We start from the raw sequence: 21648 nt of genomic DNA on the forward strand, positions 1-21648 counted from the left end.
CGCGCGCTCTCTCTCTCGCGCGCTCTCTCTCTCGCGCGCTCTCTCTCTCGCGCGCTCTCTCTCTCGCGCGCTCTCTCTCTCGCGCGCTCTCTCTCTCGCGCGCTCTCTCTCTCGCGCGCTCTCTCTCTCGCGCGCTCTCTCTCTCGCGCGCTCTCTCTCTCGCGCGCTCTCTCTCTCGCGCGCTCTCTCTCTCGCGCGCTCTCTCTCTCGCGCGCTCTCTCTCTCGCGCGCTCTCTCTCTCGCGCGCTCTCTCTCTCGCGCGCTCTCTCTCTCGCGCGCTCTCTCTCTCGCGCGCTCTCTCTCTCGCGCGCTCTCTCTCTCGCGCGCTCTCTCTCTCGCGCGCTCTCTCTCTCGCGCGCTCTCTCTCTCGCGCGCTCTCTCTCTCGCGCGCTCTCTCTCTCGCGCGCTCTCTCTCTCGCGCGCTCTCTCTCTCGCGCGCTCTCTCTCTCGCGCGCTCTCTCTCTCGCGCGCTCTCTCTCTCCTCCAGGGCTCACTATAAGGCTGCCGTCACACTAGCAGTATTTGTTCAGTATTTTACATCAGTATTTTTAGCTAAAACCAGGAGTGGAGCAATTAGAGGAAAAGTATAACAGAAACATATGCACCACTTCTGTATTTATCACCCACTCCTGGTTTTGGCTTACAAATACTGCTAGTGTGAGGGCAGCCTAACTCACATTCCTGGGAGGTGAGGCCGCAGCTTGCTGTCCACATCTAAGCACACTGTAAACCTATACAGGGTAGCTTCCTCCCCTGCTCCTTCTCACAGCTGCGGCCCCGTCTCACGGTTTCCGTGCACATCAGCCTGCGGACAGGTCCCTGCTGTTCCCGCGGTCACCGCCAGGTGGCAGCAGCTTGGCCTGCAGCAGGGAGAGGATGGGGCATGGTCCGGTGTGCGCACGCGCAGCTCGCGGCTCTTCTATGGAGCAGCCGCTTGTCCGGGGAGGACGAGGCCCTGAGAGCGGGAGCGTCTCCTCATCCGCCCTACACTGAGCGCCGCGCGGGGCTGAGCCGGGGCATGACGGACAGCGGGGCCACAGCTAGCGTGCGAGGAGCTCGCCGGGCCCCGGGGCTGCTGCTGGGCTGCAGCGTCCTCCTTCTCTCCTGTCAGCGATACGCGGCCGGCGGTGAGGACGATCCCCGGGCGGAGGTGCGTAGTGCGCGGGGCGGTGGCGGGGCCGCTGCGGCTGCTGTGTGACCTGTGCTCTCTTCTCCCCAGGCCTGGCTGCAGCTCTATGGCTACCTCCCCCCCGCCAGCCGCCAGATGTCCACCCTGCGCTCCGCACACAGCCTGTCCGCCGCCATCGCCGAAATGCAGCGCTTCTACGGGATCCCGGTGTCCGGAGAACTGGATGCCAGCACAAGAGAGTAAGGACCGTGCGTACTACCAGAGAGCCCCCCCACAGCACTGCGTGCTACCAGAGAGCCCCTCACAGCACTGCGTACTACCAGAGAGCCCCCCACAGCACTGCGTGCTACCAGAGAGCCCCTCACCGCACTGCGTACTACCAGAGAGCCCCCCCACAGCACTGCGTGCTACCAGAGAGCCCCTCACCGCACTGCGTACTACCAGAGAGCCCCCCCACAGCACTGCGTACTACCAGAGAGCCCCCCACAGCCCTGCGTACTACCAGAGAGCCCCTCACCGCACTGCGTACTACCAGAGAGCCCCCCACAGCACTGCGTGCTACCAGAGAGCCCCTCACCGCACTGCGTACTACCAGAGAGCCCCCCCACAGCACTGCGTACTACCAGAGAGCCCCCCACAGCCCTGCGTACTACCAGAGAGCCCCTCACCGCACTGCGTACTACCAGAGAGCCCCCCCACAGCACTGCGTACTACCAGAGAGCCCCCCACAGCACTGCGTACTACCGGAGAGCCCCCCCCACAGCACTGCGTACTACCAGAGAGCCCCCCACAGCACTGCGTACTACCAGAGAGCCCCCCTGCCAGCACCGCGTACTACCAGAGAGCCCCCCTGCCAGCACCGCGTACCACCAGAGCCCCCCCGCCAGCACCGCATGCTACCAGAGAGCCCCCCACAGCACTGCGTACTACCAGTGAGCCCCCACTGCACTGCGTGCTACCAGAGAGCCCCCCCACCAGCACTGCATGCTACCAGAGAGCCCCGCCAGCACCGCGTGCTACCAGAGAGCCCCCCACAGCACTGTGTACTACCAGTGAGCCCCCACAGCACTGTGTGCTACCAGAGAGCCCCCCCCCCCCACCAGCACTGCGTGCTACCAGAGAGCCCCCCACCAGCACTGCGTGCTACCAGAGAGCCCCCCACAGCACTTTCTACTACTAGTAGAGCCCTCCTGGCTGTCATGATTCGCTGCTCCTTCTTCCCCCGAGAACACATCACCTGCATGCACTGGAGGGTGCACACCACCAGCCTTCTTTTAGAGCTTTGGTGGCAGAAGGTGACGGCCTCCTCCCCCTGTGTCCTGATTGTGTAGACTGTGGCGGCCTCCTTTCCCCTGCGTCCTGGTGGTGTAGACTGTGACAGCCTCCTGCCCCTGCGTCCTGATTGTGTAGACTGTGACGGCCTCCTCTCCCCTGCGTCCTGATTATGTAGACTGTGACGGCCTCCTCTCCCCTGCGTCCTGGTGGTGTAAACGGTGATGGCCTCCTCTCCCCTGCGTCCTGGTGGCGTATACGCTGACGGCCTCCTCTCCCCTGCGTCCTGGTGGCGTATACGCTGACGGCCTCCTCTCTCATGCATCCTGGTGGTGTAGACTGTGACGGACTCCTCTCTCCTGCGTCCTGGTGGTGTAGACTGTGACGGCCTCCTCTCCCCTGCGTCCTGAATGTGTAGACTGTGACGGCCTCCTCTCACACGTCCTGGTGGCGTATACGCTGACAGCCTCCTCTCCCCTGCGTCCTGGTGGTGTAGACGGTGATGGCCTCCTCTCCCCTGCGTCCTGGTGTAGACGGTGATGGCCTCCTCTCTCCCACATCCTGGTGGCGTATACGCTGACGGCCTTCTCTCCCGTGTCCTGGTGGTGTAGACGGTGATGACCTCCTCTCTTCTGCGTCCTGGTGGTGTAAACGGTGACGGCCTCCTCTCCCCTGCGTCCTGGTGGTGTAGATGGTGACGGCCTCCTCTCCCCTGCATCCTGGTGGTGTAGACTGTGACGGCCTCCTCTCTCCCACATCCTGGTGGTGTAGACGGTGATGGCCTCCTCTCCCCTGCGTCCTGGTGTAGACAGTGACGGCCTCCTCTCTCCCACGTCTTGGTGGCGTATACGCTGACGGCCTCCTCTCCCCTGCGTCCTTGTGGTGTAGACGGTGACGGCCTCCTCTCCCCTGCGTCCTGGTGGTGTAGACTGTGACAGACTCCTCTCCCCTGCATCCTTGTGGGGTAGACGGTGAAGGCCTCCTCTCCCTTGCGTCCTGGTGGTGTAGACGCTGATGGCCTCCTCTCCCCTGCATCCTTGTGGGGTAGACGGTGAAGGCCTCCTCTCCCTTGCGTCCTGGTGGTGTTGACGGTGATGGCGTCCTCTCCCTTGCGTCCTGGTGGTGTAGACGGTGATGGCATCCTCTCCCCCGCGTTCTGGTGGTGTAGATGATGACGGCCTCCTCTTTCCTGCGTCCTGGTGGTGTTGCCTTGGCCCTGGAATATCCATCACCTGGAGGCCATTGCTGGGGCAGGTCTTGTTCACATTGGGCTGATTATTCCACCTCATTTGATATGGCTTTCACAGTAAGTAACAGCGGCCTCATCAAGTCTCATCTGTGTAATAGTGCCTTCAGATTGTATTGTGGAATCTGCTCGCAGATCCTCCTAAATGTGTTGTCACCGGGTCACCACCTGCCCCTGCTGACATGGCTGCCATTTGTTGCCAGGTGGATGCAGAAGCCGCGCTGCGGGGTCCCTGACCAGCTGGGAAGCAGAACCAAGTTCAGCATGCGGAGGAAGCGGTACGCCCACACCGGGCGCAAGTGGAGCCAGCTGCAGCTGACGTACAGGTGACCACCGCGGATCACTGCAGGGCCAAGCACAGCAGCTCTCATCCTTCACACAATTCACCAGCAGAATAGTTACCACAGTTCTGGAGGATGAGACATGATTAGTGATGAGCGAATATACTCGTTACTCGAGATTTCCCGAGCACGCTCGGGGGTCCCCCGAGTATTTTTTGGTGCTCGGAGATTTAGTTTTTCTTGCCGCAGCTGAATGATTTACATCTGTTAGCCAGCATAAGTACATGTGGGGATTCCCTAGCAACCAGGCAACCCCCACATGTACTTATGCTGCTTAACAGATGTAAATCATGCAGCTGCGGCAAGAAAAACTAAATCTCCGAGCACTAAAAAATACTCGGGGGACCCCCGAGCGTGCTCGGGAAATCTCGAGTAACGAGTATATTCACTCATTACTAGACATGATGTAACAGCAGAACACTGACTGCAGCTCTGGAGGATGAGACATGATGTAGCAGCAGAATAGTGTGTGTAGTGAAATATGTATAGGTTTATATGTGTAACCAGCAGTAGTTTAACATCTGTCCTGAAACTGCAGTGTCACGGATCCCCACTCCGTGGTGTAACTAATTTGTCACGTATCCCCTCTCAGCACTTGACTTGGGGTTGTGCCTGCAAGGGTTAATCTATCTCCCCACTCTCAGTCCAGCATCCAACTTCTGTCCTATGCTGTAATGGGAGCATAAATCACAAACCGACCCAGGCCACACACCCGCTCATACACACTGCCACCACTCATCGAATAAACGGGCGATGAGTCCCGGAAATATTAATACTAATAATGTCTACCACTCATAAGGCTCACACACCTTAGGCTATGGATTAGTTAGAATATTCAAGGTTCAACTTGTTAAAGTTTTATACTTTAATACAAAAAGGTACAGTGCTTACAGTAAGAAAAGGGTATAAAAATATGATAATAAAAACTTACTGAAATCATCTAACTTGGTAGTCTGCTTTCTGCTCCCTGGGGGGGGGGGGGGTGAATAATGAGCTGGCGGAACACATCAGCTTCTTAGGCAGCCCTCACATGTGAACACGATTCTAGGTATAGAAATAGAGGAAAAAAGCCAGCTCACCAAGCGACCACCGCAGGTGCACGGAACTCCACGCTGATCAACGAGGTCAAATCCAAAGGAAAAAAAAAACATGTTCCAGCTCCATGATAAAATTCAGGCGTTATATCTTTATTAAATCCTGTTTAAAAATGATGGCTGTAAAGCTCTCCACGGGCACACAGGACAACGAGCGACACGTTTCGATCCAAGCGGATCTTTATCCAAGCTCAAACAGCTTAAACAGGATTTAATAAAGATATAACGCCTGAATTTTATCATGGAGCTGGGACATGTTTTTTTTTTTTCCTTACGATTCTAGGTATACAAGTCTAATTTATAGCTTTGTATAGGAATAAATGTTAGCACAAAAAATCCCTGAGTGTGCCCGGTGTTTGATACTTAATTTATAGCTTTGGTCTGGAGGTCAGGTTTCTAGACCTGCCCCTCAGGTTAATATCATAATTGCTTGTGTTTGATTGGACCACGGCCGCGCTACCAATGAATATATTATTTTCTCTTGAGATCCTTTGTGTAAACGTTCCCACAGAGATACTATCAGGCCGTAATTGACATCTCTCTTCCAAGAGCTAGAAGGTGTCAAGTGTTACCCTTTCTTCTTGGTCCTAGCTAGACCTCCTAGTGAGATTTGGAGACAGAAGTACATATATACATATATATACACACACATATTTCACCACACCTCCCTTCTTATGAACGTGCATGGGGGTTGACTTACAGGTCAGCTCCCGAGCACGTATCTGGTTCCTCCCCACCTTGGCGAGATAGGCCATCAGCATTGCCATGATCGACTCCCTCCTTATGCTGATTTGTGAAATCGTATTGCTGTAATATTAGACTCTATCTAAGCAATTTCTCGTTGTCCCCAACTACTCTGTTGAGCCAACTCAGTGGGTTATGATCTGTGATCACGGTGAAGTTGCGCCCATAGAGGTATGGTTGCAGCTTCTGCAGAGTCCACAGAATTGCCAAACATTCCTTCTCAATGGTGGCATTCTTCATACCAAATGGCATCACCAGAAACTCAAACAGCCCGAATGGCGTTATAAATGCAGACCTCTCCTGAGCTTCTCTGGTCAGGGGTCTCTGCCAGTATCCCCTACTTAATTCCATGATGGTGAGGTACGATGCCTTAGCTAGCTGCTCTAACAGCTCGTCTATCCTCGGCATGGGGTAGACTTCACATGTTGTCAGTACATTTAATTTCCTGTATTCTACACAGAACCGGGTAGTACGGTCATTTTTTGGGACAAGAACCACAGGCGAGGCCCAGGCACTCTGGGATTTTTGTATCATCTTGAGGTTCAGCATCTCCTCTACCTGTTCCCTCATGTTAAACCAAAAAGAAGAAGAAATGGCCTAGATGTATTGGCACTTCCAACCAAATTATAACCTAGAAAAATGGGAAGCATATACCAAAAATAATAAAAAAAAATATATTTTTATTTAGAGTACATAGATAAAATACATAAAAATAGACAGGGACATAGTTGCAAAACTAACCACCTAAAAATTAATGCTCAAAAAATATTGGTTAGTGCTGTTCAGTCCACCACATTTCAAAAAAAATAACTGCCATAGTGTCTGACCAAATAAGTCATTTACAAAGAGTATCACTAAGAAATATTAGCATAGATATGGATAGGCAGAAAGCCTTACTCACAATACCGAGTGCAAAACACTTACAGATATATTATACTGACACAAAGTGTCCTATGTTACATTCATGTAGGCAAGCTGCCTCACCATAGAAAGGATAGATTTATAGTAGCCAAAGTTTAATAAAGTGCAAAGTGCTGGTAATTGCTAACAAATGCAGCGGCCAAGAAATATATCTAAAAGTGCACAAAAAAGCAAGTGCTGAGATGGTAAAACTGCCCTTATAAGCAGACTGAAGGCGGCACAGTTGGACCCCTATAAATTGTTGTAGGCAACAGCAGCCAAAGAAATCAATGAAGTGCAAGGTGCTGGTAATTGCTAACAAATAGAGCGGCCAAGATGTATATCTAAATGTGCACAGAATAGCAAGTGCTAAAATGGTGGAACTAACCCTATGAGCAGACTATGGGTGGCACAGTTGGACCCCGACGCGCGTTTCGCGTTGGCTTTCTCTCGGGGGAGTCTGTCTTACCCAGTAACAAATGTCCTTATATACCTCATGGTTTAATCAGTGGTGGCAGCGGTTGTAGTGCGGTGCTTCCGCCAGCAAGACCTGCGTGACGCTACCGCCCATCGGCGTCACATGACCCCAAACCATGCCCCCATCCGACGCGTCAGGATAGGAGAGCGAAGAGGGGCCCGGATAGACGTGTCACCACGGTAACGCCCGTCAGGGAGCGGACAGAAGCGCTCACCACTACGGATTATGACTGCTGCATTTGCCAGCTCAGACCAAAGCAAAGATGTTAAAGATATATACAGTCATGGCCAAAAGTATTGACACCCCTGCAATTCTGTCAGATAATACTCAGTTTCTTCCTGAAAATGATTGCAAACACAAATTCTTCGGTATTATTATCTTCATTTAATTTGTCTTAAATGAAAAAACACAAAAGAGAATGAAGCAAAAAGCAAAACATTGATCATTTCACACAAAACTCCAAAAATGGGCCAGACAAAAGTATTGGCACCCTCAGCCTAATACTTGGTTGCACAACCTTTAGCCAAAATAACTGCGACCAACCGCTTCCGGTAACCATCAATGCGTTTCTTACAATGCTCTGCTGGAATTTTAGACCATTGTTCTTTGGCAAACTGCTCCAGGTCCCTGATATTTGAAATAGTAAATTAAATGGTCAGCACAGCCCAAAGGTGGAGGTGCATGAAAATAGGTGCCCAGACCTTAAGGCATAGTATAGAGAAATATTCAGCACACTCCAAAGAAGTCTGATGCAAGGAGGGGTGTTTAATACATACAGTATTCACAGTCACAAACGTTTCGGTCAAACAAAAGACCATCAGTGTGTTCTAATGTTTACAAGGCGTTAGATTGTACACCCGTACTAATATAGAATTTTGCATCAACTTATGAAGTATGGTAAGAACAATAGCTTCCAAATGGAGGGCTAAGGGGTAACGTTTCTCCTTATGGAGAGTGACATACCAGCTGGCTTGTCAAGGTAAGGAGGCTTATTCGCCGTGCAATGCTCCTCTGGGAATTTAAATATGCAAATTGCCTCTGCTGAAAAAAAGAGGACTTAACTCTATAGCGCCACCTTCCAAACTTCCAATAGGTGGCGCTATAGAGTTAAGTCCTCTTTTTTTCAGCAGAGGCAATTTGCATATTAAAATGGAGGGCTGACACTAGCTGGTCGAGCAAGGGAGATAGATCAGGCTCATTCATAGAGGGCTAACCTAGCCGGTCATCACTGTTCAGGATCCAGGGGTGAGGGACGCGGCATCCACCGCAGGTCCACGGCACCTGCAGCCCTCTATGAATGAGCCTGATCTACCTCCCTTGCTCGACCAGCTAGTGTCAGCCCTCCATTTGGAAGCTATTGTTCTTACCATACTTCATAAGTCGATGCAAAATTCTATATTAGCACGGGTGTACAATCTAACGCCTTGTAAACATTAGAACACACTGATGAAGGTCTTTTGTTTGACCGAAACGTTTGTGACTGTGATTACTGTATGTATTAAACACCCCTCCTTGCATCAGACTTCTTTGGAGTGTGCTGAATATTTCCCTGATATTTGAAGGGTGCCTTCTCCAAAGTGCCATTTTTAGATCTCTCCACAGGTGTTCTATGGGATTCAGGTCTGGACTCATTGCTGGCCACCTTAGAAGTCTCCAGTGCTTTCTCTCAAACCATTTTCTAGTGTTTTTTGAAGTGTGTTTTGGGTCATTGTCCTGCTGGAAGACCCATGACCTCTGAGGGAGACCCAGCTTTCTCACACTGGGTCTCATTATGCTGAAATGCTGAAAAATTCGTTGGTAGTCTTCAGACTTCATAATGCCATGCACACAGTCAAGCAGTCCAGTGCCAGAGGCAGCAAAGCAACCCCAAAACATCAGGGAACCTCCGCCATGTTTGACTGTAGGGACCGTGTTCTTTTCTTTGAATGCCTCTTTTTTTTCTCCTGTAAACTCTATGTTGATGCCTTTGCCCAAAAAGCTCTACTTTTGTCTCATCTGACAGAGAACATTCTTCCAAAACGTTGTAGGCTTTTTTAGGTAAGTTTTGGCAAACTCCAGCCTGGCTTTTTTATGTCTCGGGGTAAGAAGTGGGGTCTTCCTGGGTCTCCTACCATACAATGCCTTTTCATTCAGATGCCGACAGATAGTACGGGTTGACACTGTTGTACCCTCGGACTGCAGGGCAGCTTGAACTTGTTTGGATGTTAGTCGAGGTTCTTTATCCAACATCCGCATAATCTTGCGTTGAAATCTCTTGTCAATTTTTCTTTTCCGCCCACATCTAGGGAGGTTAGCCACATTGCCATGGGCTTTAAACTTGACTAGACACAGGAACATTCAGGTCTTTGGAGATGGACTTGTAGCCTTTGTTGAGGGAGGATCTAAAGTGATCCTTCACGGTTAACTCAGTGATTTCCAAATTAAGCTACAGGGTGTTGCCGGCAACTGAAAATGACCAGACGGAGACGTGTGCCTCTGTATGGGGGATCGAGCAGATCTCTGGCCCCCGTTTTATTGTGTATCGCTTTTCATAATCATAGAAATTATACTTCAACCAATCAGCATAAGAACACGCTCACAGTTCTTAACCTATAAGAATGCAGGAAAAACTTAACCCATGAAAATACAGAAAAAACGGAAACTACATATATGGTCATGTCTTCTTGGCATAGTATGTGTTTTTCTAACTGGTGCCTCAGTCTTGTATAGCAATACACCCCCGAATCTATTATCTGGCTCAAGTCAGAAGACTCAAGGTCTTTATACCAATTATGAACCATAGCCTAGTTGAATAACAGGCTTGTGAACAACAAGATAAAGTTACTTCATGGCAGCTGTAACCTTTTACCTAATTAAATAACAGAATTTATCTTTAAGCAACAAGAAAATGGAGTCGAAAAGCACAAAATGGAGAACCTTTCATAATTTGTTCCTTCACACCTTGAGATTGCTCATGCTTCCTCACAATTTGGTTTCTCAAGTCCTCGGACAGTTCTTTGGTCTTCTTTCTTTTCTCCATGCTCAATGTGGTACACACAAGTACACAGGACAGAGGTTGAGTCAACTTTAATCCATGTCAACTGGCTGCAAGTGTGATTTAGTTATTGCCAACACCTGTTAGGTGCCACAGGTAAGTTACAGGTGCTGTTAATTACACAAATTATAGAAGCATCACATGATTTTTCGAACAGTGCCAATACTTTTGTCCACCCCCTTTTTTATGTTTGGTGTGGAATTATATCCAATTTGGCTTTAGGACAATTCTTTTTGTGTTTTTTCATTTAAGACATATGAAGGTAATAATATCAAAGAATTTGTGTTTGCAATCATTTTCAGGAAGAAACTGAGTATTATCTGACAGAATTGCAGGGGTGTCAATACTTTTGGCCATGACTGTAGCATATAGAAGTGCTGCATCGTTTAGAATAAGTCTGTACAATTAATAATACCGCCAGTGCATTACAAATCATTAAATAACAAATAAAGAGTTATGTATATCTATAAATATGTGAATACAGATATTTTACATAACAAAGTGAACACACACAGCCATAAATATAGAGGAATTGTGCAATTAACAATATTAAAATATTGAACAAATAAAATTGCCTTGTTTAAAGAGAAAAGTGGTTTGTGATAATAAAGTAATCAAATTATGTGTATTGTTATAAAACTGAATAAAATAAATAAATATGAAAAAAATAATAAAAAATACCAAAAGGAAATTACCGAAAAAATATTATGTATGTACAGTACAGACCAAAAGTTTAAACACACCTTCTCATTTCAAGATTTTTCTGTATTTTCATGACTATGAAAATTGTACGTTCACACTGAAGGCATCAAAACTATGAATTAACACATGTGGAATTATATACTTAACAAAAAAGTGTGAAAAAGCTGAAATTATGTCTTATATTCTAGGTTCTTCAAAGTAGCCGCCTTTTGCTTTGATGACTGCTTTGCACACTCTTGGCATTCTCTTGATGAGCTTCAGGAGGTTGTCACCGGGAATGGTCTTCCAACAATCTTGAAGGAGTTCCCAGAGATGCTTAGCACTTGTTGGCCCTTTTGCCCTCACTCTGCTGTCCAGCTCACCCCAAACATCTCGATTGGGTTCAGGTCTGGTGACTGTGGAGGCCAGGTCATCTGGCGTAGCACCTCATCACTCTCCATCTAGGTCAAATAGCCCTTACACAGCCTGGAGGTGTGTTTGGGGTCATTGTCCTGTTGAAAAATAAATGATGGTCCAACTAAACGCAAACCGGATGGAATAGCATGCCGCTGCAAGATGCTGTGGTAGCCATGCTGGTTCAGTATGCCTTCACTTTTGAATAAATCCCCAACAGTGTCACCAGCAAAGCACCCCCACACCATCACACCTTCTCCTCCATGCTTCACGGTGGGAACCAGGCACGTAGAGTCCATCCGTTCACCTTTTCTGCATTGCACAAAGACACGGTGGTTGGAACCAAACATCTCAAATTTGGACATATCAGACCAAAGCACAGATTTCCACTGGTCTAATGTCCATTCCTTGCATTCTTTAGCCCAAACAAGTCTCTTCTGCTTGTTGCCTGTCCTTGGCAATGGTTTCCTAGCAGCTATTTTACCATGAAGGCCTGCTGCACAAAGTCTCCTCTTAACAGTTGTTGTAGAGATGTGTCTGCTACTAGAACTCTGTGTGGCATTGAACTGGTCTCTAATCTGAGCTGCTGTTAACCTGCGATTTCTGAGGCTGGTGACTCGGATAAACTTATCCTCAGAAGCAGACGTAAATCTTGGTCTTCCTTTCCTGGGGCGGTCCTCATGTGAGCCAGGTTCTTTGTAGCGCTTGATGATTTTTGCCACTGCACTTGGGGACACTTTCAAAGTTTTCCCAATTTTTCGGACTAGCTAACCTTCATTTCTTAAAGTAATGATACCCACTCGTTTTTCTTTACTTAGCTGCTTTTTTCTTGCCATAATACGAATTCTAACAGTCTATTCAGTAGGACTATCAGCTGTGTATCCACCAGACTTCTGCACAACACAACTGATAGTCCCATCCCCATTTATAAGGCAAGAAATCCCACTTATTAAACCTGACAGAGCACACCTGTGAAGTGAAAACCATTCCCGGTGACTACCTCTTGAAGCTCATCAAGAGAATGCCAAGAGTGTGCAAAGCAGTCATCAAAGCAAAAGGTGGCTACTTTGAAGAACCTAGAATATAAAGGCCCCGTCACACTTAGCGACGCTAAAGCGATCCCGACAACGATACGACCTGTCAGGGATCGTTGCTGCGTCGCTATGTGGTCGCTGGTGAGATGTCAAACAGTGAGATCTTCCCAACGACGCAGCAGCGATGCGGCGACCTGTAGCGACCTGTACAACGATGTCGTTGGTCGTTGTGACCCTGTCACATGGCAGCTATTATGACGATTCAGACCTCGATGAGGGACGTCCTGTGTGACGTTGTAGTCAACGAGGTCGTTGGTAAGGTGTCAAACACAGCGATGTGTGCTACCCAGCGGGACCTCAACGATCAAAAAAAGGTCCAGGCCATTCCGACACGACCAGCGATCTCACAGCAGGGGCCTGGTCGCTGCTACGTGTCAAACATAGCGAGATCGCTACTGAGGTCGCTGTTGCGTCACAAAACTTGTGACTCAGCAGCGATCTCGCTAGCGACCTCGCTTAGTGTGATGGGGGCTTAAGACATAATTTCAGTTGTTTCACACTTTTTTGTTAAGTATATAATTCCACATGTGTTAATTCATAGTTTTGATGCCTTCAGTACAATTTTCATAGTCATGAAAATACAGAAAAATCTTTAAATGAGAAGTTGCGTCCAAACTTTTGGTCTGTACTGTATAAATATGTAGTAATATGACACAAAAATTGTTCTGTGCTACCAAAGATTATCATCAGTAGTAAAAAATATTAAAAATTCACCCCCCCCCCCAAAAAAAAGAAAAACCCTCAGCGCTATATTAGAACTAAATGATGTGATGTATACGAGCATAGATATACACTTATTGAAATACATAAATATCATTCAAAAAAGTACACCTGAAAGTTTCATCCATATCCAGAAAGGCTTTGGTTGCTGAAGCGTCTATAGAGGGAAGTTCTTCTGAAGCGGTGAAGGAGTATAATAACTCAGGCATGCCACACGAGGAGTGAAATAAGGTGCTGAGAACTATAAAAATGATAAAGAAGTTTAAAATGAGATTAAAAACGGAAAAAAACAATAAACAACACTGTACTCAACTAAAGAAAGGGGGGGCAAAACTCAAGGTTTCATTTAAGCCATTGGGTTGAACTGACCCAATTGTTGAGATCCTTTTTGAGATCCAGTGAGCCTCTAATTGTGCAAGACTTTTTCTCCAGTTTCCACCCCACTGGCCAATATGTACCCTATCTATCCCAGTAACTTTGGGTAATGTGGCATCACAATTATGCATCATTTTAAAATGCCTGGGTACTGGTTTCAAGACACACCTTCAATGTCCTTTGCTTTTAAGATGTCACAATAGTGTTCTCTTACCCTGACCCTTAGGGGTCTAGAGGTGAGGCCCACATATATTTTAGGACAAGGGCACACCGCATAATATACAACACCATTTGTATTACAGGTTATGTGTCTTGTAATAGTAAAAGTAGTCTTACCACTGCTTGATGTAAAGGTGGAGGCTTTGGACAAATTTGGGCAAGCAATACAGGAATTGCAAGGAAAAAAAACCCCATTGTGGTCCTTTTGAACTAAAGGCCTTTTCAGGACTTGGTCCAGGATTGTAGCTGTGTATAAGCTGATCCTTTAGGTTGGCTGAACGCCTGCACGTAATCGATGGTCTATCATAGAGATGTCTAGTTAAAGTTGAGTCCATTTTTAATATGGGCCGAAATTTAGTTAGGGCCTCTTTCATCTCCAGCCACTTATTATTATATGTCGAAATAAATCTTATTTTATGATCAGCTTTAAATTGGGGTCGTGGTTTTAATAATTCCTCTTGTGTAATTGACTTTGTCTTTCTTAGGCCACGTTTTATACTTCTCCTTGAATATCCACGATCTTCAAATCTCTCACTAAGTTCACTTGCCTGTTCAAAAAAAGTTTGCTCATTTGAGCAAATTCGTTTAAAGGCCCCGTCTCACATAGCGAGATCGCTAGCGAGATCGCTGCTGAGTCACAAGTTTTGTGACGCAACAGCGACCTCCATAGCGATCTCGCTATGTGTGACACGTACCAGCGATCAGGCCCCTGCTGCGAGATCGCTGGTCGTGTCGGAATGGCCTGGACCTTTTTTTGGTCGTTGAGGCCCCGCTGACATCGCTGAATCGGTGTGTGTGACACCGATCCAGCGATGTCTTCACTGGTAACCAGGGTAAACATCGGGTTACTAAGCGCAGGGCCGCGCTTAGTAACCCGATGTTTACCCTGGTTACCAGCGTAAATGTAAAAAAAAACAAACAGTACATACTCGCCTTTCGGTGTCCAGGTCCCTTGCCGTCTGCTTCCTGCTCTCACTGACTGCCGGCCGTACAGTGAGAAGTGAGAGCACAGCAGTGACGTCACCGCTGCGCTCTGCTCTCACTGTACGGCCGGATCTCAGCCAGAGCAGGAAGTAGACGGCAAGGGACCTGGACACCGAAAGGCGAGTATGTACTGTTTGTTTTTTTGGTAACCAGGGTAAACATCGGGTTACTAAGCGCGGCCCTGCGCTTAGTAACCCGATGTTTACCCTGGTTACCCGGGTGCTGCAGGGGGACTTCGGCATCGTTGAAGACAGTTTCAACGATGCCGAAGTCGTTCCCCTGATCGTTGGTCGCTGGAGAGAGCGGTCTGTGTGACAGCTCCCCAGCGACCACACAGCGACTTACCAACGATCACGGCCAGGTCGTATCGCTGGTCGTGATCGTTGGTAAATCGCTATGTGAGACGGGGCCTTAACTCTTAGGAATTGTCCAGTCGGGATTCCATTAATTAGAGATCTTAGGTGGGAGGAAGATGCGTGAAGAAGGCAATTACATCAAGCAGTGGTAAGACTACTTTTACTATTACAAGACACATAACCTGTAATACAAATGGTGTCTGTCACAGGTTCCTTCTCCGGTATCACACAATCAACAGAGCAAGAGAATAGTGAACAATTCCAGAACCTTTATTTAGGCAAAAACACAAAAGGTCCATATAATCCACCACACTGAGGATACAACAGTCCAGAACACGAATGCAGTTCAGTAACAGGATAAGAGCCCAACAATCCAGCACACAGAGGATAAAAAATGGTCCATATGCTTCCCCTTCTCTCTGAAGTGCTGTCTTCACTTGATAGTTCCAAACAAGACTCATCTGTGTCTCACCTCCCCATTCACATGTTAGGGGGGTGGGTCCCAGGGGCTCATTGTTTCAACAAGCTAGGTCAACATGTCATTAGCATATTAGCAAACAACATTATTCACTGACCCTGTGGAGAGATAACAATACAGAACTGTGGGGAGAATATCAGATGGCAAATAACAACTCAACACCATGAAAATAAGTAAAATAGAAATATACACAAAATGATACCTACATAGCATATCACACCATCACAGCCTCTCCCCCCTCATAATAAGTGAGCACGCCATTAGGTCTACACAGACCTCTGGCCTGCTCACTTTTTATAGTTATTTGTACAGTGGCAGGGGTTGCAATAATCATGAGCACTTGTCTATAAATTCCCGGGTCCTGGCTTTATGGTCATACCAGGATTTTTGACTGGACTGGGCCGTTCGCTGATGTTCATTAGCCAAGGTAGCTAGCTGGGTGAGACAGTCTCTGAACTCTAGAACGTAGAGAATGATGGGCGTTCCGGTATCTGCGATATCTCCCTCCAATTGTTCTTTCAGAAGAGTGAGAGGCCCACGGACCTTCTGCTCCCACAAAATGACTTTGTAACTCCCCAATGTCATTTCCAAGGAGGATATCTGCAGGAAGTCCTCCCATAACGCCAATCCAACACAGATTTTCTCCAAAACCATAATCCAAACGTACCAAAGCTCGCTGTATATATTTGCGCACACCCCCTGCCAGGACAATGGGAATTCCCGGGCCCTGGTGAATTGCCTCGGGTCGAACCACACAGGGGTCAGCGATAGTCAGGAATGCCCCCGTGTCTCTAAATCCCGACACTTTGTATCCATCAATTAAGACATCCTGCAGGTGGCAATGCCTTTGCTCTGTATTTCTGATGGACAAAGGCCGGAGTCCGTACACTCCTGGAGGGGTATCTATGGTGCCGTGGTCGGTGGTCCACTCTGGTGGGGGTGATGGTAGCTCTTCCTCAGGCGGGATGGCGTGCACAAGATGCACTGGACGAGGTGGGGCTCCCTCCGAATCCTTGAGGGACAGCCAGACTGCAAATGTCCAGGTTGCCCACACTTGTAACATCTCCTCTCTGCGATACCCCCAGGTCGTGGTCGGAACTGTTGGGGCCCAGGATTGTGAGCTGTGATTGTCATCGGCCTGCGGCTGGGTGGAGGGGCAGATATAATCGGAGGGGGACTGGGCGCGGGAGAAGGCCGTGGTTCATTGTCCAGAAGCCTCCTCCATTGCGGTCGGATAGTAAGGGCTTCATCGGCCAGGGCAGCAGCTCTATCCGCGGTGAACGGTGTGCGCTTCCGGACCCATTCCCGTACCTCTGCGGGGCACTTGGCAAGAAATTGTTCTATAAGGAACGCCTGTATAACATCTTCCACAGTAAAGGCATTTTCTGCTTCCAGCCATCTCCGACATGCCTGGGACATCTTATGTGCATACATCCTAAACGATCCCCCCGTAGTGCATGGGAGGTCTCGGAACTTGGCCCTATATGAGTCTAGGGTGATAGCATGGTAATCCAGGATAGTCTGCTTTACAATGTCATAATCCCTATTCCGCTGTGAGTCAATGGTTCGGTAAGCTTCCGCCAGGCTACCGTTCAGGAGTCCCACTAACAAACGCATCCAGCCAGAGTGGGGCACCTCCATCACAGCACACTGCTGCTCAAAGTCCTTGAAGAACCCCTCCACATCTCCGGAAGCCTCATCAAATGGCTTAAACTCTGTCCGGGTGATCCGTACAGGCTCCCGGATCGTTTGGGTGTACATTCCACATTGCATTACTCCCTCTTTCAAGCTCCATTGCTTCTTGTCTCCGCTGTGCCCAGCGGGCAGCCTCCTCCTTGTACTCCTGAGAGACGCCTGGGCCCAGAACCACCATCTCTTCTTCGTACCACACCACCCACTGGCTTTTTGGGGTGGGGGTCCTCGTCTCCATTGCTCGTCCTTCAGACATATGGGAGTAGGTGGTCTGGCTAGCACCCACCACTAGATCAATTAAGGCCTCTTTAGTCAGTCCCTGGTAGTTCAGGCCCAAGTCTCCGGCTCTCTCCTGTAAACTGGATACAGTCCAATTTCTGTACTCACTCTGTGGGTGGTTCTCCATTAGGTTACGCTCTGTTGATCCTGCTGCTTGCCACCAGTTGTCACAGGTTCCTTCTCTGGTATCACACAATCAACAGAGCAAGAGAATAGTGAACAATTCCAGAACCTTTATTTAGGCAAAAACACTAAAGGTCCATATAATCTACCACACTGAGGATACAACAGTCCAGAACACGAATGCAGTTCAGTAACAGGATAAGAGCCCAACAATCCAGCACACAGAGGATAAAAAATGGTCCATATGCTTCCCCTTCTCTCTGACGTGCTGTCTTCACTTGATAGTCCCAAACAAGACTCATCTGTGTCTCACCTCCCCATTCACAGGTTAGGGGGGTGGATCGCAGGGGCTCATTGTTTCAACAAGCTAGGTCAACATGTCATTAGCATATTAGCAAACAACATTATTCACTGACCCTGTGGAGAGATAACAATACAGAACTGTGGGGAGAATATCAGATGGCAAATAACTCAACACCATGAAAATAAGTAAAATAGAAATATACACAAAATGATACCTAAATAGCATATCACACCATCACAGTGTCGTATATTATGCTGTGTGCCCTTGTCCTAAAATATATGTGGGCCTCACCTCTAGACCCCTAAGGGTCAGGGTAAGAGAACACTATTGTGACATCTTAAAAGCAAAGGACATTGAAGATGTCTCTTGAAACCAGTACCCAGGCATTTTAAAATGATGCATAATTGAGATGCCACATTACCCAAAGTCACTGGGATAGATAGGGTACATATTGCATTTGTTAGCAATTACCAGCACTTTGCACTTTATTAAACTTTGGCTGCTATAAATCTATCCTTTCTATGGTGAGGCAGCTTGCCTACCTGAATGTAACATATGACACTTTGTGTGAGTATAATATATCTGTAAGTGTTTTGCACTCGGTATTGTGAGTAAGGCTTTCTGCCTATCCATATCTATGCTCATATTTCTTAGTGATACTCTTTGTAAATGACTTAATTGGTCAGACACTATGTCAGTTATTTTCTTTGAAATGTGGTGGACTATACAGCACTAGCCAATATTTTTTGAGCATTCATTTTTAGGTTTTGCAACTATGTCCCTGTCTATTTTTATGTATTTTATATATGTACTCTAAATAAAAATATATTTTTTATTATTTTTGGTATATGCTTCCCATTTTTCTGTTCCCTCATGTGTGCCTTCACCTCTGTTGACACACGGTAAGCAGACTGCCGTACTGGGGGATTAGTACCAGTGTCCACATGGTGAACTGGTAAGTGTGTCCTCCCATGCTCCCCTGTGAAGACTTTGGTGAACTCGCTGAGCGCCCCGATCAGCTCAGACCGCTGACTGTGGGATAGCTCAGGGTTAAACTCTGCTGCCTCCAGGGACTCCATGTACTGAGTCCTGGCCCCCACATCTAGTAACAGATCAGCCTCCCCCTCTTCAGGCAGGCTACAGACAGGTAAGACACAGGTCTCCCTGTCATGATGAGCCTTCAGCGCTTTCACATGAAATACTATCTGACGTTTTGCATGCTCATCTAGTGTCACCACATAATTAACATAATTTAGCCGCTTATGTACAGTATATGGTCCCTCCCATGCGGCCTGCAATTTATTCTATAACATAGGGACCAACACCCAAACCTTCTGCCCTTCCTCGTAGGCCCTCAGTCTGGCATTACTGTCGTACCAGACCTTCTGGTTGATTTGGGCCTGGGTCACGTTCTCATGGGCCAGGTTGCTCAGTTTTTGCATTCTCTCTCTAAACCGCAGTACATATTCGACCACTGAGACTCCAGTAGTTCTGGGGTCGTCCTCCCAACAGTCCTTAATCAAATCAAGTGGCCACCTGACCCTCCTCCCATAAACCGGTTTAAAGGGGGAGAATCCAGTAGACGCCTGGGGTACCTCTCTGTAGGCAAACAACAGATGGGGGAGGTACCGCTCCCAGTCTCTCCCTTCAGTCTACACCAGCATTTTGAGCATTTGCTTTAATATTCCGTTAAAACGCTTGCAGAGTCCGTTGGTTTGGGGATGATAGGCGCTGGCCACAACATGCTGCATTTGTATTTTCTCGCAGAGGCTTTCCATCAGATCGGACATGAACTGGGTTCCCTGATCGGTTAACATTTCCCTGGGGAAACCCACACGAGAGAACACAGTCAGTAAAGCATCCGCCACTTTGTCTGCTCGGATGGAGGACAGTGCCACAGCTTCCGGGTATCGTGTAGCATAGCCCACCACTGTGAGGATGTACTTTTTGCCACAGCTGCTAGGGATTGCAAGTGGCCCTATGATATCCACAGCCACTCGCTGGAAAGGCTCATCGATCACAGGCAGTGGTATCAATGGAGCTTTCTGTATATTCCTGGACTTTCCAACTCTCTGACAAACTATACATGATCAACAGTAATTGGCAATATCTGTCCCCATCTTGGGCCAATAGAAGTTATGTGTCAAGCGATCTTTAGTCTTTTGTATTCCAAGGTGTCCGGCCAAAGGAATTTCACGGGCAATTCTCAATAATTGTTCCCTAAATGGATAAGGGACGATCAGCCGCCTTTCATAGTCCCAAGATTCTGTAGTATCCTTGGGGATAGTCTCTGTATACAGTCTGCACTGGTCTCAGTATATTCTCTCTTTGCCAGAAGCAGCAGGGGGTTGGTCTGCAAGACATCTGAGCTTCTCCAGACTGACATTTGTCCGCAGGGCCTCCTGGAAGCTCTGACGGTCAGCCTGCAGGCCCTGGCCTAGTGTGACTGCCAGGCCCTGGTCTGAAGCTGAGTCTTCAGTGTCAGTTATCAGGGACCTTGTTGGGTCTGCCATGTGAGGAGGCTCCGGGGCCACAGTATGGGCCTCCTGTTCTGGCAGTTCTGTCTGAGACTCATCCTCTAATCTCTGGGCCTGAGTCTGAGCCGGCGCCTGACTCCGGGTCACAGCTGCCACATATTTACAGTCCTGTGCATTGGGACATTTTCCCTCCTTGCACGGGATCTCAGGTGGGTCACTTGCTTCCACTTTCTCTGTAGCATTTACTTGCAAGGTAGAAACATAGTGGGACACCATCCTCCCCAGGTCCGTGCCTAACAACACATTGGTGGGAATAGCCTCTGATACTCCCACTTCTCTCAGTCCTTTCCCTGATCCCCAGACCAGGTACACACGGGCCATGGGCACAGCAGGGCTGACCCCTCCAATCCCGGTAATAGACATGGTCTTTCCTGGTATGATATCGGCAGGGGTTATCATGGCTGGACGCACCAGGGTCACCTCTGCTCCAGTGTCCCTGAGACCAATGGTGACTTTATTGCCAGCAGTGACAGATTGACAGTTCTCATTAGCCCTCGCATCAGAGCCGGCCACAAAGAGGACAGATGGTGGGGACACAGACGGCTTTGTAGTTGTGCGTTTCTCCCTATCAGGGCAGACAGCGCTAACATGTCCCACTTTGTTGCAGAAGAAGCACCGGTTTGCATCGCCTAGAGAATGTCTATTCCCCGGGGCCCCATAGAAGGTGGGCTTGGACAGCGCTGGTGATCGGCCGGCAGAGGGAGAAGGGTCCCCGTTTGGCTTACCTCCCCTCCAGCTGAATCCCGATGGCTTCCTCACCTCAGGCATCCTGTTAGCCACATAGCAGTCAGCAATCCTGGGTGATTCGTAGTTCATGGCTCCCGATCGCACAAATTGTCGTACATCCGTGGGGCACATGTGAAAAAATTGATCCTTGACTATAACATCTGTTAAGTCCTCAAAAAACTTGTAACAGAAAGTCCCCTGATCCATTGATGGAACGTGGTCCTCAAGGTGCTCACAACATCTGCATAGCTGTCAGTTGATCCACGTTGCAGGTTCCGGAACTTCCTCCGATACACTTCTGGTGTTAGGTTGTATTTCCTGATCAGGGCCTCTTTTATGGCCTCATAGTTCCCATCTAGCTCTGGTGGGAGGCCAGCAAAAACTTGCAGGGCTTTTCCTCCCAACCCTGGGGTTAGGTACTGCGCCCA

At 48.3% G+C, this 21648-nt stretch overlaps 1 protein-coding gene across 1 annotated transcript in view; it reads left to right on the forward strand.

Annotated features, from left to right (window-relative positions):
• The first annotated feature begins 882 nt into the window (after positions 1-882).
• The window catches only part of MMP15 (matrix metallopeptidase 15), a 33388-nt gene continuing 12622 nt past the window's right edge, over positions 883-21648 (forward strand). The window contains exons 1-3 of the mRNA XM_077288965.1: positions 883-1150; positions 1220-1368; positions 3851-3973. Coding sequence (XP_077145080.1) covers positions 884-1150; positions 1220-1368; positions 3851-3973 — 539 coding nt within the window. The 5' untranslated portion in view covers position 883. The remainder of the gene's footprint in view (positions 1151-1219; positions 1369-3850; positions 3974-21648) is intronic.

The sequence above is a fragment of the Ranitomeya variabilis genome, chromosome 2 (assembly GCF_051348905.1).
Source record: "Ranitomeya variabilis isolate aRanVar5 chromosome 2, aRanVar5.hap1, whole genome shotgun sequence".
Taxonomy (NCBI): domain Eukaryota; kingdom Metazoa; phylum Chordata; class Amphibia; order Anura; family Dendrobatidae; genus Ranitomeya; species Ranitomeya variabilis.